This window comes from Anolis sagrei, chromosome 3 (assembly GCF_037176765.1).
Source record: "Anolis sagrei isolate rAnoSag1 chromosome 3, rAnoSag1.mat, whole genome shotgun sequence".
Classification (NCBI taxonomy): Eukaryota; Metazoa; Chordata; class Lepidosauria; order Squamata; family Dactyloidae; genus Anolis; species Anolis sagrei.
This window is the reverse complement of record NC_090023.1, coordinates 52,456,080-52,474,186: the sequence shown is the minus strand read 5'-3', so window position 1 is coordinate 52,474,186 and position 18,107 is coordinate 52,456,080. Positions and strand designations below refer to the sequence as shown.

Sequence of the window (18,107 nt, the reverse complement as noted above, 5' to 3'; positions counted from 1 at the left end):
TTGCTGGGAAGTGTCCAACGTGTGATCCAATACAACAGCCAGAAGAGTGTCTGCTGTGGACTCATCTTGTTGTGTTTCAAATAATAATAATAATAATAATAATAATAATAATAATAATAATAGAAATCCCAGGGGCCATTCAGTTCAACTCACTTCTGCCGTGCAGGAAAAGCACAATCAAAGAACCCCCTAAATGGTGGGAGAGAAATAGGGTTTTGGAAGCAAGAAAGGGAAGAGGGAAAGGCTTTTGTGGGTGAGGGAGGGGGATGAGCAGGAAAGAGGAAGGAGAGCTTGAAGCAGGAGGAGAAAGGAGTAGGAGGGAGAAGGAAGTAATTGTGGAGCACCTCAGTATATTTCATGGAGCTCCAAGGGCTCCATGGAGCACACTTTGAGAATCCCTGGTTTAGAGAAACAAGCACACACACTAGATATGTAAACAGAAAAGTATTGAATGGTTCACAGTTATTTCAGTCTGGATAACTTCATGGTACTGATGAGCGGAAAACCATTTCCCCAAAAAGTATTAGGGAAATAGAGAAAAAAGATCAACACACTACTCTGGTTAAGGAGATCAGATATTGAAGAGGTTAAAGCTTTGAGTTTGTATATGTTCCAGACAGCAAAATATGGAACAGAGAACAAATAACTCCACTCTCCAAGAGTGCTAGAGCAATTATTATCAAATTTATATAGAAAGCCATGTAAAATATTGCTTCTTAGACCTTATATCCTTTACTTGCAATACTCTGAAATCCTCCTAAGGATAAAATAGAGAAATAGTATATGACAACAGTCTATCTGTAGAATAATATTTTGTAACAGCATTTCCTTCAAGTTTCTAAAGCACCAAGCTTCTCCTAGTACATGAAGATCAGTAGAATAAATATTAGTGTGCAAAGGGATCTTGTAACACAACAGAGTACCTGAGAGACCAGCTCGAAGATTCCAGAATATATTTTTGAAAACTTATATTTGTGACTAAATGTGGCTGTGTTTTTTAGTAGAATAAATATTTGGAGAAATTCTGCCCAATTGTACAAAGGCTTTACAACTGAGTTAATCACCATCAGATGCACAACTAACATCATATTATCCCCCAACTGCTGATCATACAGAGACTTGTACTGACCTGACATCTGGAAGTCTATCTGGATGGGATTGGATAAGCCATTGACTGCCTCTCGCCACATGCCTCCACCCCCGGGCGACCATGCAGTCACCACACAGCGATACAGCCCAGCGTCCGAAATCTGTGTCTGATACATCCTGTAGCGGAACTCATTTTCCTGGACCTTCTCCAAGACCACACCATCCACTCGGTCCTGGTCTGTCCAGTCTTCCCGTCTGACCACTGAATCTTGATTGAGGGAAATTATGCGAGTGGTCCCATTAGGATGAGTCTGATCATTCAGCGTTTTCTCAGCTGTAATGAGGACTGAATATCGAGGAGACTTGATGTTCTGAGAGGACACCTTGCATGTCATTTCAAAAGTGTGCCCTGCCATGAAGAATGGCTTCAGCTTCACAGCCTCAACGGTGAGTGCATAATCTGAGAAGAGCAAAGGAAGGACAGGCATAAGCAACAAGCCAAGAAAGGACAAACATATGCAGTAAGCACAGAGCTGGGGGAAGTTGCTTTTTTGGCCCCTGGTCATGATGGCTGGAGGATTCTGGAAGTTGCAGACCAAAAAGGGAATTTCCCCAAGCTCTGAGTAAGCAAGATGTTAGATGCTATTAACATTCTGCAGTGCATTGCAAGAATAAGACTTGAGAATGCATCGAAGTCTGTGGATGCAGACACACAAAATCACAGTACAGTATGTGTCTCTAACAGCACAATTCCCACTGAGTTCAATGGAGCTTACTCCCACATAAATGTGCACAGGACTGCAGCTCAAGTGAGATAGCTTTCAGCAACTATTTAGCAGCATGTTTTGACAATGCATGAAAAACAGAAACAGCAGGGAAAGGTAGGCATGCAGAATAATTACATACTGAGAATTTCATCTCCATGCTTGAGTGAAATCCTAACTGAGCTTTGATAAGAAGTCAGGGGTTCATTTTGGATTGTGGAATAACTGTATGAATGAACACAGATACAATGAATCAGAAAGAATTAACTTTCCAAGACTAACAGTAGTAGTTCCTGATATGGATTATTTAAGGGACATTTGGTTAAACTGTTGAGAAATTTAAAAGCAGATATCCATTCAAATGCTGCATTTGCAAACAAGTTCCTCACTCTTTCTATTCTTATTTATTTAAATGTTTGTTAATGTAATTTATTATTTATTATTTATTTATTTATTACTGTGCTTATATACCGCCGTTTCTCAGCCTAAATCGGCGACTCAACGCGGTTTACAACACAACGACAAGCAGCAATATTCCATTAAAAAGCATAAAAACACATACACAATACACAATATTATTGGGCCACCAATAATAATCCAATGCATCTCTTAATTGTAGTCGCAATCCAATTTCGTCGTCTGTGATTAATCAATCCTTGTTCATCAGTTTCGTTGCACCAGATGAATCGAATGCTTGTTTAAACATCCATGTCTTCAACCTTTTTCGAATACCATCAGCGAAGGGGCTGATCTCACCTCTATGGGGAGGGCATTCCAAAGCCGAGGGGCCACCACAGAAAAGGCCCTGTCTCTCGTTCCCGCCAGCCGCACCTGTGAAGCAGGCGGGATAGAGAGCAGGGCCTCCCCAGAAGATCTTAGGGTCCTGGTGGGCTGATAGGCTGAGATATGTTCGGATAGATAAGTTGGGCCAGAACCGTTTAGGGCTTTAAAGGCCATTTATATCCCTTCTTTCTCCCAAGATGGAATTCAAGAAGGCTTATTCCTTAAAAACAAACAAGCAAACAAATCAATGACTTTCTACATTGCCATAAGATATATATTTTCATCTGTTGTAAAGCATGATCCATGTTAGTCCTTTTATCCTTTGTCTCAGAAGTTACCAGCTTGCACTCAATTAACTATTCAACATAGCATCACCTTGGAGCATGATCATCCTTCTATCTGAAAGGCTCTTGGGCCTTTAATGCACAATGGAGGACCCTGAAGGTGGTAGCACAATGCCCTCTCTCTGAATACAAAGGGTTTGGGGTCTAAAGAAAAAGGTTTTGAAGATTTGACTCTTGTGCATTTTCTGTCTTTCTACCTCCTCACCGCTGTCCTCTATAAAGAATTACCATTATATAGAGGACAGGGCTGAGGAGGTAGGAAGGTAAAAATGCACACTTAATAAGGCTTTCACTTGAACTAATGTCAGGACCACTGTTAAAATGGCAAGTGCCGCCGGAAATAGCCAAGAAGGCATTTGTTGCATCTGAAACAAAAAGGAACTAACACTAGGGTTCAGGAGGCTTGATTTCCTGCATGGAATGCTCCCATGACATGAAAGAAGGGATACAAAGGCATTTATGGGATTTTTCAACATGGGGAGGGGGATCCTGGATAAGACTGGTGAAATTCACACATGAATACTAACTTTCTGCCCCCACTTTCATAAAACCCAGAATTATGCTCAGATGGTTTATTTATGTATGTATTTATTCATTCAGTTAGAATGAAAGAACATCATGCCATTTGCAGAAGTTCTGCAATAAATTGTTGTGATATCTTTGTGATCTTTTGAAACTCTAGGATTATTTTTCTAGGATTATTTTTCTGTCTAACATCACAGCTATTTGTGTTGCATGTATCACTTGATCATAATCTTCTACTTGTGTAGTTCTTAAAAAGGACTACTTGGACCCAAAATGAGAGTGCATTGGAAAGCAACCAGGCAAGAAATTACTGAAGGGGTTATCTGATTTGATCTGTTCTATCTTCTGTCTCGCCAGTTCCATCTGCCTCCCAGTTCTTCTTGGACCCAAAATTCCAGAAAATGGTGAAACCTTCTAAACAGCGGCACAGACAGCAAAACAAACACCACAGGGGCATTAGCCCTTCCCCATGCTATCCAATGTCCTTGTTCAGACTTACAAACAAGTTCAACTTAAGAACAAACCTACAGAACCTAGCTTGTTCATAACTTGGAGACTGCCTATATACTCATGGTGTTATAGGATTCCTCCTGAAAACTTTGAACCACCTGCATTCTCACGTAACACTGAGCTAGAAGGAATATTTTTTCAGTGAAATAAAGATAATGTAATTTAGAACTGAGGCATACTCTGAACATGCATAATTGTGGTTAAAAGCAGTTTTGCTGTGTGAGTTCAAGTTGTTTCCAACGTATGGCAACTCGAAGACAAACTAATCAGGAGTTTTCTGGGTCTGAAAGTATGAGATCTAGCCAAGGTCACCCAGTGGGTTTCTATAGCCAAGTGAAGAATCGAGCCCTGCTTTCCTGAGCATTGGTTATAATCCAGTGCTCAAACCACTAGTTTAATGAAAGGTTTCCCAAAACTGGGAGCTGCACTCAGTAAGAAGCTTTAATGATGGCGGCGGCGACAACAATAACAACTTTATTTTTGTATCCTGCCACTATCTCCCCAAAGAGACTTGGAGCGGCTTACATAGGGGCTGGTGCAATACAGTTGTAAGGATAGGGCTGATGGATAAAGTGCAGGAGCTAGATGATAAGTCAGGGCTAGAAGGGCAATGTCAACTAGAACACTATATCTAGGGTAAAGTGCATGGGCAAGATATTGAATTATGGCTTTGGAGGGGGGCAAAATTATCTAGTGAACATCCACGTTTTAGGTCTTTATGAAAAAAGGACAGGATGGGCACCAGTCTCATCTCCCTGGGGAGAGAGTTCAAGAGCTGGGGGCCACCACTAAGAAGGCCCTCTACCTCGTCCCCACCAACTGTGCTGGTGACAGAGGTGGGAGCGAGAGGAGGGCCTCCCCAGAAAATCTTTGAGCAGTGGTTCTCAACCTGGCATCCCCAGATGTTTTTGGCTTACAACTCCCAGAAATCCCAGCCAGTTTACCAGCTATTAGGATTTCTGGGAGTTGGAGGCCAAAAACATCTGGGGACCCCAGGTTGAGAACCACTGTCTTAGAGCTTATGCAGGTTCATAAGGGAAGATGTGATTGCGAAGATAGGCAGGTCCTGAAGCTTTCCCAATGTATACATAATTCCCAATGTATAAATGTTACATATTTCCTACCTATAAATGAGATTGTTTTAAAAGCTATTATGAAGCATGTAGGTTTATAAGAATTTTATAAAGATTTTCTTGTCTGAATTTCCAAAAGGATTAATCTAAATACAAAACAGTAGTGTTCAGTTCAGAAAAGAAATTTTCCTAACATCGAGGTTATGGAAAACTACAAAAGAAATTACAACCATACATTGTAAATGATCAGGACTGCACTGACATTTCTTTCATAAAGAAGTCACATTGACTGCCTCTATCAGCACCATTCTACACCAGGGGACAGAAGGTGATTCATGCAATATGGTATTTTCATCTCCACAGTCGTGTGACTGGCCATCAATCTATGAATTTATAGCTTGATGCTGCTACCTCCAAAGGGCTTGGAATTAAACTAGCATATAGGCAGCTCCAGTCCCTGCCCCTTGTTTTCCTCTTTCAACCTGTTCTTTCATTTGGTGTCGGCTTCTACAGGCGCATCACATACATTTTAGCTTTGCAGTACAAAGGAGGCAGGTCACGTTCCATGAAAGCAGAGTTCTCATTATTTATGTATTTGAACTAGCTTGGCATTTAGAACTATTTGTACAACAACCCATTTTCTTCCAATAAAAAACAGCTGAGTATTAAACACAAGGTGAATCTTTTACAAGGCAACAGGGAAATAAGATATACCGAGTTCACAACTCTCTTCACAAAATTAAAACTACATATAATAATACTTGTGTTTTCTCCCCAAGAGACCCACAAGATAGTTGTCGTGATTATATTTGGCCATGTTTTGTCTTCAAGCAGCAGTTTTCGTGATGCGTAAACACTGCCTAGGAGACAGGAAAACTGAGTATGACAGCTATATCACTACTGTACAAAGGAGATCATGGGCAATGCTACATAAAAGGCAACCTCACAAGAGAATGAACAATGTGCTGTCTGCGGATTAGCAAAGCAGTAAGCACCAAGTCGTGCAATCTCCCACAGTGAGATTTTTTTCCCTCAGTACTAATTCCTATTTTTTGAAAAAAGTTACATTTCTTCCCCACTCTCCTAAAGTGTTAAAACAGTCTCTCCTACCCCAAAATTAATTGGCACAGTGACATGCCCAGTAAATGGCTGGGAAAGGAGTGATGCATTTTGGAAGTGATGTGGCAAACACTATAGCACACTTTTATAGGGTCTTCCCTGCTGAGTGGTGGCATTGTGCAAAATCTGGGAAAGTTGGAATGGTAACACTCTCAAAAGCGAGAACAGGGGGAGAAAATTGGAAAAAGAACTCAATGAGTGTGTAAAACAATGTATACATGGCAACACGTAAGGACCATAACAAATGTGATATATGAGACATATAAATGGAGCAGTACACACCCACCAAGATATATAGCTAGGGATGGACAGTTCAGTTCAATTTACAGTTTGTGATAGTTTTATATGGTCTCATTCATAAACCTTTTTCAATCCATTCTTACATTAATCTGCCTTTTTAAACCTCATAAAATCACATACACATTTTTGCACAAAATACTCCTTTTAGTATACATTTTACTCTGAAATATACATTTTATAATTATTTGAATAAAATACGCATTTAGGTAATTATTCAAAGTCACAAATAGAATTGCACAATTTCGGAATGTAAACAACCAAAAGGAAGATTACAATCCAAACTATATAGTTCTCTGGGAAGGACTCCTGGAAATGACCCAGTCCAATCCCTTACTTAGTGAAAGAATGTGCAACTACAGCAACCCTACAGAAAGGCACTGCTTAAAATTTCTCCTACAAAAGAGAGCCCATCTCTTTTCAAGGTAATCTGCTCCAATGTCAAGCAATTTTTACTGTTAGGAAGTTTATCTTAATGTTTAGCTAAATCTGCTTTTCTGTCCATTGGTCTGTACTGACCTCTGGAGCAACACACAACAATTCTGCTCCATCTTCTGAATAACACCCTTATAGATATTAGAATTCCACTATTATGTTTCCCCTTAATCTTCTAAGTGACTAAAGATTAAAACCAGACATAGACACAAAATGCACCTGACCAAAATGTTCTTAGCCAAAGCCTCTCAAGAATAATTCTTAATTTCCAAATCAGCCGGCAAATGATTGTGTTCTTACTTACCTGTGTCAACAAGATTTGGTCACTGATTTTTTTAAAAAAATGGAAGAGGAAAGAAAATTTATTCATTTTTAATTTACCATATTTATACCCCACCCTCACCCTGAAGGGGACTGAGAGCGGCCTTACAGTAGGCAGCAATTTGATGCCACACAAATACATACAAATAAAATAAGCAAATACATTAAAAACCAAAAAGTTAAAAACATCAAACATTAAAGTGAATAATTAATACCACACAGTCCAAAATAATAATCCAGAGCTACTGCATTTGTCATTGCACTATTTTGTATTCACTTACTGCACTGATTGAAAAATTACTAACCAATGGCTTGGTCTCATAGCCACATTTTTAGTTTTTTTTTCCTGAAGCTCAGGAGGCAGGGAGCTGATCTAATTTCACTGAGGAGGGAGATCCATAGACAAGGGGCCACCATTAAGAAAGCCCTGTCTCTCATCCCCACCAACGAGAGACAGGGCCTTCTCAAAGGTGCAATGATACTACTGTATTATGAGCCAGCATGGTTGACATTGTAAGATTCTAAAATGCAACAACTCCAAAAAGGTTAGCAACTCCTAAAAGGAGTGCTAAAGCAATCTTACATAATTTGTGTTCTTGTTATGTGCCTTCAAGTCAAGTTTAGGGTGGGAAAATGACCATGGAGGGCCACATGCGGCCCATAGGCCTTAGTTTGGTGCCCTCAAGTTAAAGTCTACCTAACAGTAATATTGTCTAGCTCATATTTATTGAGTTTGTTTGCAAGAACATTACAGGCAACTGTGACACCTTCTACCCCCTCCATGGGAAGTGAGACAATACAGCCATCAATCTCTATAGTTTACTTATGAGGGAAAATACGAATTACACTCTATAGATGTTTATGTTCCTAAAACTGTAACACAATTCAAAAGGTTCCACCCTCCCACCATTTGATTGTTAACAGATTCAGATGAGTGATAATTATTATGATCATTGTTGTCGTCATCACCATCATCATCATTATCACTATTATTATTATGTATTTATATCCCATGTTTTCTGCACAAAGGAGACTCAAAGCAGTTAATACTAAAAACTAAAAAAGATAACAATGTATGAATTAAAAACCTAACACATATAAACATTTAACACAGATTTAAAATAGAAATATTAAAAATACATAGTTAAAAGTAATAAAACCATTAAACAAATCTATTAAATTACATGAAACACAGCACCCCTGGCTCAGTTTTTAAAATTCTCTTGTTCAAAAGGCTCCCTATATAAAATGTTTTAGCCTGCTGCTGGAAGGACAGCAGAAGCATGACTCTGTGCAGAATCAGGCCTTATTAGGACCATTGAAAGTAGAATCACTGCAGATGGAATAATCAGATATTATTTAGTTGCATTTCAGGTTAGTAGAGACAACCTGCTTCTTCACTGAACTGAATCTTTAGGCATGGCAGGTAGTCTCCTCCTTCTACAGAAGTAGACCATCCCTCAACTCTTTAGAACTACAGTGGAGGTAGATGAGCTAGACAAGCTCAGGCTCATGAAGTCAGAAGCCAAATTTCTTCAAACTTTGTCCTAGCTCAGCTAGAATATACTAGCAAACCAAGCAAGAGAGGGAGCAATTAGAGTTTAGAGAAAGCTCAAGCAAGAACAATATATAAGCATGGCACAAAAAAGTGCCCTTGCCTTTGGAAGTTAGTTTGGCAAGAGCATAGTCAAGACTGGTTCAGGGAAAACAATAGCATCATGAGGTATTCCAGGGTCTAGCAATCACCTCTCTGATTTTTTTCTCTTCTTCCATTTCTTTTATTTCAGGTCAAAATATGTATATTATTACCATTGTAGTTCTGGTGTCTCCCATATCTTTTATTCTTATTATCATATCTTATATTTTCTACTTTCTTTTATTGATTTATAAAAAGCCATAAGTATCTGCCACTACAAGTGCCTTCTTGTCACAACATTTTGACTAATCACTTAAATAGAAATTTATTCCTCTCCATATGTGTTTTCCATACGAACTCTCCTTGACTGTTTTTGTTTTATAATAAAAACAGCCTTTTAAAACTGGAGGCAGTTCAAGCTATTAAACTTTCCAACAGCTCCAAGCTGTTTACACAGCTTTTACTTGCTCAGTGTTGATTTTACATTTCCAATTATACACCGGCAAGGCAGAAAGTTGGAAAACATTCCATAAGCTAACATCCAAGACGTGTTTGTTGTTAAATGAAAAGTATTTTATTCTGCCTAGCACTAATAGTGAAGATTTACAATGATGTATAATAATGAGAAAACTATTAAGAGTAGTTCCTAGAAATCATTATCATTATAATTACATTCTGCAAGAAAGCAACATTATGTAAGTTGGTTGTAAAGGCTGTAAATGAATTTGCTTTCATTTTACATCTCTAGTTTACACTACCATTCAAGATAACAGATACTACATGGACTGTTACTTCTACAGTTTCCTTCTTTTAAATTTCACTGAGAAATGATCCATCAATTTTATTGAAGAAGGCTTAAGATCAAACCAAATACCATAAACATATATTTAAAAAAAGGAAAAATGCACACATCTTGAAATACAAAACTTAGGAAAAAGCAGAATGAAGTTTTATGAACCCATTAAAACCTCATTTGAAATTATCACATGGCTGATTGAATCAGAATTGTCTCTCCCCCCCCCCCTAAAAACTGGCTACTATAACTGCAAAGAGGACAAACCTCAAAATCACAAAATTGTTAGAACCTCAGAGGAAAAAAATTAGTTCAGTGTTAATGTCTCATACACATGTTCTCTACAGCTGGAATAATATTGGCATTCCAGTAAATAGTGAGGTAGACCTTCCTCTTTGTTGCACCTCATATACAGAATCTAAACTGCATCAGAATAACTCCAGACATCCTTGTTTTGTCACTGTGCTTATTTGCTTTGTACTTGTACTTTCCTTTCTGAAACTGGATGCTGTCCTTGATAATTTCATGGACCTTGTGTTTGATAAAACACCCGAATCCATTGTTATTCAATTCAACCAGAGAAGTCAGCCATGGCAGAGCACTTGATGAACCAACCTGGACGCAGCATATTATTTCAGAACACAAAAATGCTAGACCACTCTAACAACCACCATGTCAGACTATACAAAGAGGCCACTGAAAACCACAAGCATGTGGATAATTTCTACAAAAAGGGAGAAAACGAAAATTTACAAAATCTGGCTACCAGTATTAAGCAAACTCTAAAATCAAGACAGTAAAGAAAGAACAACACTCAAAAGTGGGAATTGCAGACAAGAAATAATCAGGGCCTTTTAATCAACTCCCAACAAAGGATTCCCCCAGCAGGAAGCAGCCAAAACCTTGAAGCTACAAGGCTATTCAATGTTAATCAAGGAGATCAATTGCACCATTCACACTTGCCTCAAACAGACAAGAGTTCTTTCTCCCACCCTGGACCTTCCACAGATATATAAACCCCACTTGCCTAGTTTCCAACAGACCTCACAACCTCTGAGGATGTCTGCTACAGATGTGGGCAAAAAGTCAGAGGAGAATAATAATAATAATCATCATCATCTTCTTCTTCTTCTTCTTCTTCTTCTTCTTCTTCTTCTTCTTCTTCTTCTTCTTCTTCTTCTTCTTCTTCTTCTTCTTCTTCTTCTTCTTCTTCTTCTTCTTCTTCATTTATACACCGCCTCCATCTCCCCAATGGGGACTCAGGGCAGCTTTCATGAGGCCAAGCCTAACAGCATACAGCCTGGAAAACTCACAGCAACCCATTTAAAGCCTCCATGCTATAACATACTACTCACCAAAGATTTTTCCAAGGAGCCTGCTCATTTTAATATTTCTAAGGATGCTTTGACTTCAACTCATTTGATCTAACTTACTCCATTAGCTGAATAACCTAAGGTAAATCAGATCTCAAACTGCCTCTCTTGCAAGTTCTGTTCTGATATTGTGACCTTCAGAGATTCTTCACTGAGAACTAAAGAGCCGTCGCAAACTAGGTTCCTGCGGGAGAAAACCTTGCTAGCACGTCCCTGACGTCATGAGCCTGCGCCTCTCTCCCCGCCCCTTTCTCCGCCCCTTTCTCTTTGCCAGCGTGGTTTTTCCTTTGCTAGGGCAGCATTGCCCGCATTTTCTCTCAGTTGAATTCTGCCAACTGAGAGAAAATGCGGGCAATGCTGCCCTAGCAAAGGAAAAACCACGCTGGCAAAGAGAAAGGGGCAGGGAAAGGGGCGGGGAGAGAGGCGGAGTCTCGTGACGTCAGGGACATGCTAGCAAGGTTTTCTCCCGCAGGAACCTAGTTTGCGACGGGTCTAAGAATGAAGATGATCTCTACAGCACAGGTGGTCAAATTTCAGGCTTATGGAATTTATTTTTACCTGAACCCTGTGATCTGCTAACCCAAGGAAGAAGAAAGGCGTCCACTTTGAATTAAAGAAGTCCAAACCAGAGAATAAGAGTCTCACAAAAATCTATAGAGGTTAAATTGTTTGTATGTTGGATTAGGATGCTGGAGACCAAGTTTTGAGGTCTTGTTTTGCCACAGAAATTTACAGGGTGATCTTGGGCAAGTCACATATTCCTAGTCTCCAAGGAAGGTAGCGGCCCTTTCTAAACAACAACATAGCACAAAACTCTTCAGGTTAACTACCACACACACACACACACACACACACACGTACTTTTCTTCATTTTCAACAGTGTAATATACATAATAATCTATGTAATCATAATAATCTTCTGTAATCAGATGGCTCAATAAAATTCCCTTAGTTATTAGGATAAAATAACACAATTTATGGGTTGCTGTGAGTTTTCCGGGCTGTATGGCCATGTTTCAGAAACATTTTCCCCTGACGTTTTGCCCACATCTTTGGTAGGCATCCTCAGAGGTTGAGAAGTCTGTTGGAAACTAGGCAAGTAGGGTTTATATATCTGTGGAATGTTCAAGGTAGGAGAAAGAACTCTTGCCTGTTTGAGGCACGTGTGAACGTTGTAATTGGCCACCTTGATTAGCATTGAATGGTCTTGCAGCTTCAAAGACTGGTTACTTCCATCCTGGAGGAGATCCTTTATTTAGAGGTGTTAGCTGGCCCTAATTGTTCACTGATTGGAATCCGTCTGCAAAAGGTCTCAGGAACAAGGTAATTGCACATGGGATTGGAATCATGTTATTGAAAGCTGTTTTGGAGGTGCTGTTTTTCTGTGTGATTGTAATGCATTTTATCAGCTGTGCTCTGACATCTCCTTTGGGGGTACTCTGGGGACAGATTCTGCTGACCCCGGGAGTTTCATGATGGAAGTAGTCACCATTTCTGTTTTGATGGTTGCCAAGGAAAGACTTCTGGGATATAGCTATATTGATGGTTTACCTTTTATTCTATTTTTGTAATTTTGACTGAAATATGGGCAATTTCTTCCCTCTGTTGGATTTGCCAGTTCACACCAAAGGATAGTAATCAGGGAAACCTACTACTGCGCAGATGCAAGATCTTAAAATCTCACAAGAACAGTAGTTCGAGACTTCCAGTTTACATCACTGCACAATATTAGAAATGAAATTGTAAAGTGGCATACAAGGTTTGCAGTGGTGCAAAGGGTTAAACCACTGAGCTGCTAAATTTGCTGACTAGAAGTTTGGTGGTTCAAATCTGTGGGACAGGGTGAGCTCCCGCTGCTGGCCACAGCTCCTGTCAACCTAGTAGTTTGAAAACATGCAAATGTGAGATCAATAGGTACCACCCTAGCTGAAAGGTAGCTCCATGTAGTCAAGCCGGCCACATGACCTAGAAGGTGTCTACAGACAATTTCCTCAGTATAAGAAGCATTTCAAGTGTGATATCTCACACTTCAGGCCTACACGACCAAGTTGAGGCTGGTGTTAATGCTTTACTTATGACCCTGAGACTAGAGAATGAAGTCTAGGATTACCTTGTTTTCTGCTTTATGCCCGCATTCCTGAGTGATAACTGGTGTGTGCTTTTAAGTCTTATCACTGCAGCTAAGCTATTGTGTAGAATAATTACAGCACATTTTTGATGGTTTACAAAAGCCACTGAATATTGACTCGTAGGGGGACTAATTGCAAGTCTCCGATTACAATATCGTGAATTTTGGACAAAGCTTCCAAGGCTCTCACCCCCAGAAATCTTCATTTGTTTCAAGTCAATGCTGCACAGCACGGAGTCTGAGGCTAGTAACCTCTATCGTAATTGCTTTCTTTTCATATAAATTACTTCCATGATCTTCAAAATGAGATCTTCGTTTAATTTCAGATGAAAACACAAGAAGATGGAGTCAGTTAAGTGATCACCGCTCATCTTTCATTTCCTTGCCTTTATTTTGTGCTCAAAGCCAGTGGCTCCAAGAATATTTAGGCCGATGCTTCTTTCCAAAGAGTTCTCCTAATATACTGCTGTTTTTTTCCTTCCCAGAATAGAAAGAGAAGAACAGGCTTTGCAAAATTCATGAGGAAAGTGAATTCTCTGCTTAAGGGCTACCTGTACAAGAGAAAGCATATAAAGATGGGGCAGAATTGTCATTACAAGATTTCTTTTTTTAAAGTAATCCTCAATATGAACTTGAATAGCCCTAGGGATAGGATGTGGCAGTAGCGGAATACATGGCAACTACCTCTGAGTTCGGCAAGCGCATCAACTAGATGCTTCTCACCAGAATGACTGCTCTATAATGAGAAACTGGGAAATCTGGTGCTTAGTTCACAAATGCAGAACCAAATAAAATTAATTATGTAGTTGTATACTACAAAAAAACCCTGTTTCATACATCCTTTTATCTTTAACTGTCTCTAAAAGTAAGTAGCAAATCTGCGAGCATTTTAAATATGGTAGGCCTGTGCATTACGCAAGCTCATTGTATGCTTGTTCAGTTATATGCAAAGACCTCATCTGTGGATAAAGGCAAGGGTAGCAGAGGACAGGTTGCCTGGGTTGAGCTCCCAAACAAAGGCCATTCACAAGAAATAAATCCAGTGGGAAGCCCAGCTGTGTAGAGGCATACATCTCTCTTGGTAGAGAAAAGAGACAAATGTCTTTCTTGGGATAGAAGTCGAGGTGCAATTCTCAGCAGAGGAAAGAGACAAACCCTGTTCTTGATAGAGAGAGAATGTGAATACATGCAGCTGGGTTCCTGCCAAACAGTTCTGGCCCTGCCTCCTTCGCAGGCACGTTTGGTGGGAATGAGAGATGGGGCCTTTTCCGTGGTGGCACCTTGGCTATGGAACTCCCTCCCCAGCAATATTAGATCAGCCCCTTCCCTCCTGACTTTCAGAAAAAAGGTGAAAACATGGCTCTTTGACCAAGCCTTTGACAACTAATATAGTGGAATAGATTTATTTATTATTATTTATTTATTAGATGCACTTATTGACCGCCATTCTCAGCCCTTACGGGCGACTCGTGGCGGTGTACAGTAGACATAAAAAGACAGTTACAGAGGCCAGTATCAACAACATATGACTATACAACAAATACAAACTACATAAAAATCCGCTTCGTCTCTTAGTAGAATAATAGCCAGTCTCAGTTTCCTTATACCATTCCAGTTCTCATTACCGTAATGTTGTTGCTTAGCACTTAATTAAATGCCCTCTCGAACAGCCAGGTCTTAAGGCTTTTTCGAAAGGACATGAGGGAGGGCGCCTGTCTGATGTGTGCAGGGAGAGTGTTCCACAGCCGGGGGGCCACCACCGAGAAGGCCCTCTCCCTCGTCCCCGCCAGCCGTGCCTGTGAGGCAGGCGGGATCGAGAGAAGAGCCTCCCCAGACGATCTCAAGGTCCTCGTGGGCTCGTAGGCCAAGATGCGGTCGGAAAGGTATTTTGGGCCGGAACCGTTTAGGGCTTTGTAGGCCAAGACCAGCACCTTGAATTGGGTCCGGTAGCAAATCGGCAGCCAGTGAAGCTGGGACAACAAGGGCGTTGTGTGCTCCCTGCTACCCGCTCCAGTTAGTAACATGGCTGCCGCACGCTGGACCAGCTGAAGCTTCCGGGCCGTCTTCAAGGGCAGCCCCACGTAGAGAGCGTTGCAGTAATCCAGGCGGGATGTGACAAGAGCGTGTACCACCGTGGCCAAGTCAGACTTCCCGAGATACGGGCGCAGCTGGCGCACGAGCCTAAGCTGTGCAAATGCTCCCCTGGTCACCGCTGAAACCTGGGGATCCAGGCTCAACGATGAGTCCAGGGTCACACCCAAGCTGCGAACCTGCGCCTTCAAGGGGAGTGCGACCCCGTCCAGCACAGGCTGTAACCCTATATCCCGTTCGGCCTTGCGACTGACCAGGAGTACCTCTGTCTTGTCTGGATTTAGTTTCAGTTTGTTCGCCCTCATCCAGACCGTTACAGCGGCCAGGCACCGGTTCAGGACCTCGACAGCCTCCTTAGTAGCAGGTGGGAAGGAGTGACAGAGTTGGACATCATCTGCGTACAGATGACACCGCACCCCGAAACTCCGGATGATCTCACCCAGCGGCTTCATGTAGATGTTAAACAGCATGGGGGACAGTATGGAACCCTGTGGCACCCCACAAGTCAAAGGTTGTGGTGCGGAACAGGAGTCCCCCAATGACACCTTCTGGGTGCGACCCTCCAGAAATGACCGGAGCCACCGCAAAGCAATGCCTCCAAGACCCATTTCCGCAAGGCGCCCCAGAAGGATACCGTGGTCGACGGTATCGAAGGCCGCTGAGAGGTCCAGGAGCACCAACAGGGACACACTCCCCCTGTCTAGCTCCCGGCGCAGATCATCCACTAAGGCGACCAAGACCGTCTCGGTACCATGCCCCGGTCTGAAACCAGACTGTGCCGGATCCAGATAATCCGTGTCTCTCAAGAATACCTGGAGTTGTGAGGCCACCACGCTTTCCATGACTTTGCCCAAAAAGGGGAGATTGGAAACAGGCCGAAAGTTGTCCAATTTAGTGGGGTCCAGTGATGGCTTCTTCAACAGCGGCTTTATAATAGCCTGTTTTAGGCTCGCTGGAATCTTGCCTTCCCGAAGGGAGGCATTCACCACCACTGTTACCCACTCGGCCAATCCCCCTCTGGCCTCTCTCAGAAGCCAGGATGGGCAGGGGTCTGGGATGGACGTGGTGGGCCTCATTCCTCCAAGTATCTTGTCCACATCCTCGGGTTTCACAAACTGAAAAGAATCCAACAAAATAGGACAAGCAGGTGCTCTCGTTACATCCACAGAGTCTGCATCTAACGCGGTGTCCAGCCCAGAACGGATCAAGGCGACTTTGTCTGCGAAGAACCGAGCAAATGCTTCACCGCGCGTGACCGAATTGTCAGGGCTCCCACCTGCAGAGGCGGGAGTTAAAAGACCTCTGACAATCCGAAACAGCTCCGCCGGACGGTTCTTTGCAGACGCAATAGTGGCCGCAAAGAAAGTTTTCTTTGCGGTCTTTATTGCCGCGGCATATGCCCTAAGAAAGGACACAAACCGTGCTCGGTTTGACTCGCTCGGTTCCGAACGCCACACGCTCTCTAGTTCCCTCTTCCTTCGCTTCATAGCTGCCAGCTCCTCAGTAAACCAAGGGGCTGGTTTAGCTCGGCTACTTGAGAGGGGACGTTCCGGAGCAATCATGTCAATAGCCCTGGTCATCTCCCCATTCCAGAGAGCCACCAAGGCTTCGACATGGTCACCTACCGAGGTGGCGGGAAAATCCCCAAGAGCCGTCAGGAAGCCATTCGGATCCATCAGTCTCCTGGGGCGGACCATCTTAATGGGTCCTCCACCTTTGCAGAGGTTAGGGGGCGCAGTGAGCCTAAATCTGATCAGGAAGTGGTCGGTCCATGGCAACGGAGAGATGGACAACTCCTCCACACCGCCACCCTGTTCCCATCCCTGACAGAAAACCAAATCCAATGTGTGTCCAGCACAGTGGGTGGGGCCAGATATTTGTTGGGACAGCCCCATGGTTGCCATGGCAGACATGAAGTCCTGAGCCGCGCCTGTGAGGGTCGTCTCGGCATGGACGTTGAAGTCTCCCAGCACAAGAAGCCGTTGAGACTTCAATGCCAGGCTCGAGACCACCCCCGCTAGCTCAGGTAGGGAGACTGTAGTGCAGCGAGGTGGACGGTACACTACTAGAATCCCTATACTGTCCCGGTCACCCACCCTCGGGTAGACGCTTTCGAAATTTGCGGTCTGCGGGATGGGGCACCTGGTCAGATGGATGGAGTCCCTATAGACCACTGCGACCCCACCTCCCCGCCCTCCGGATCTAGGTTGGTGCTGCACGGAGAAACCCGGAGGACAAAGCTGGGTCAGATTTACTCCTCCAGCTTCATCCAACCAGGTCTCCGTGATGCACGCCAGATCTGCCCGTTCGTCCAGGATTAAGTCCTGGATCCAGGTCGTTTTTCTGTTGACAGATCTGGCGTTCAACAGCACCACCTTCAGACCGGAGGGTCCGCTCACCTGGTTACACCAATTTACCTTAGGAGACCGATTTGGAATTTTGATTATAGATAAGTGGTCCGAATTTGGCCGAATTTGAGATCTGATGATTTGGATTTGTGTGTAATGATCACTGGAATGGCCTGACCTTGATTGTGGATAACGTGATTTTTTAACTGAATGTTTATTTAATTGTTGAATTGTTTAAGACATTGAATTTTGCCTCCCTTTTGGGGTCGAGAAAGGCGAGATATAAATATAATAAATAAATACATACATAAATTTGACACCCAAGAAAGAGGGCTGTAGATCATCGTATAACATAGTTTCAGAGCTACTGATGTTCACAAAACAACCAGAAGTACCAGATTAATATTTTTAAGACTGAAAATTCAAAAGTATCCACCTCCAATGTTGACATGTTGAAATTTTATATCTTCTTTTGCCA

The 18,107-nt window shown here is 42.2% G+C and overlaps 1 protein-coding gene across 2 annotated transcripts in view; it reads right to left on the bottom strand.

The window, feature by feature from the left end:
* Positions 1–18,107, bottom strand: part of PTGFRN (prostaglandin F2 receptor inhibitor) — a 112,011-nt gene that overhangs the window by 29,604 nt on the left and 64,300 nt on the right. The window contains exon 6 of one of the 2 annotated variants that reach the window (XM_060770573.2): positions 1,130–1,549. The exons of the other annotated variant lie outside the window; for it this stretch is intronic. Within the exon in view, the coding sequence (XP_060626556.2) occupies positions 1,130–1,549 (420 nt within the window). The remainder of the gene's footprint in view (positions 1–1,129; positions 1,550–18,107) is intronic. 2 annotated transcript variants of the gene reach the window in all.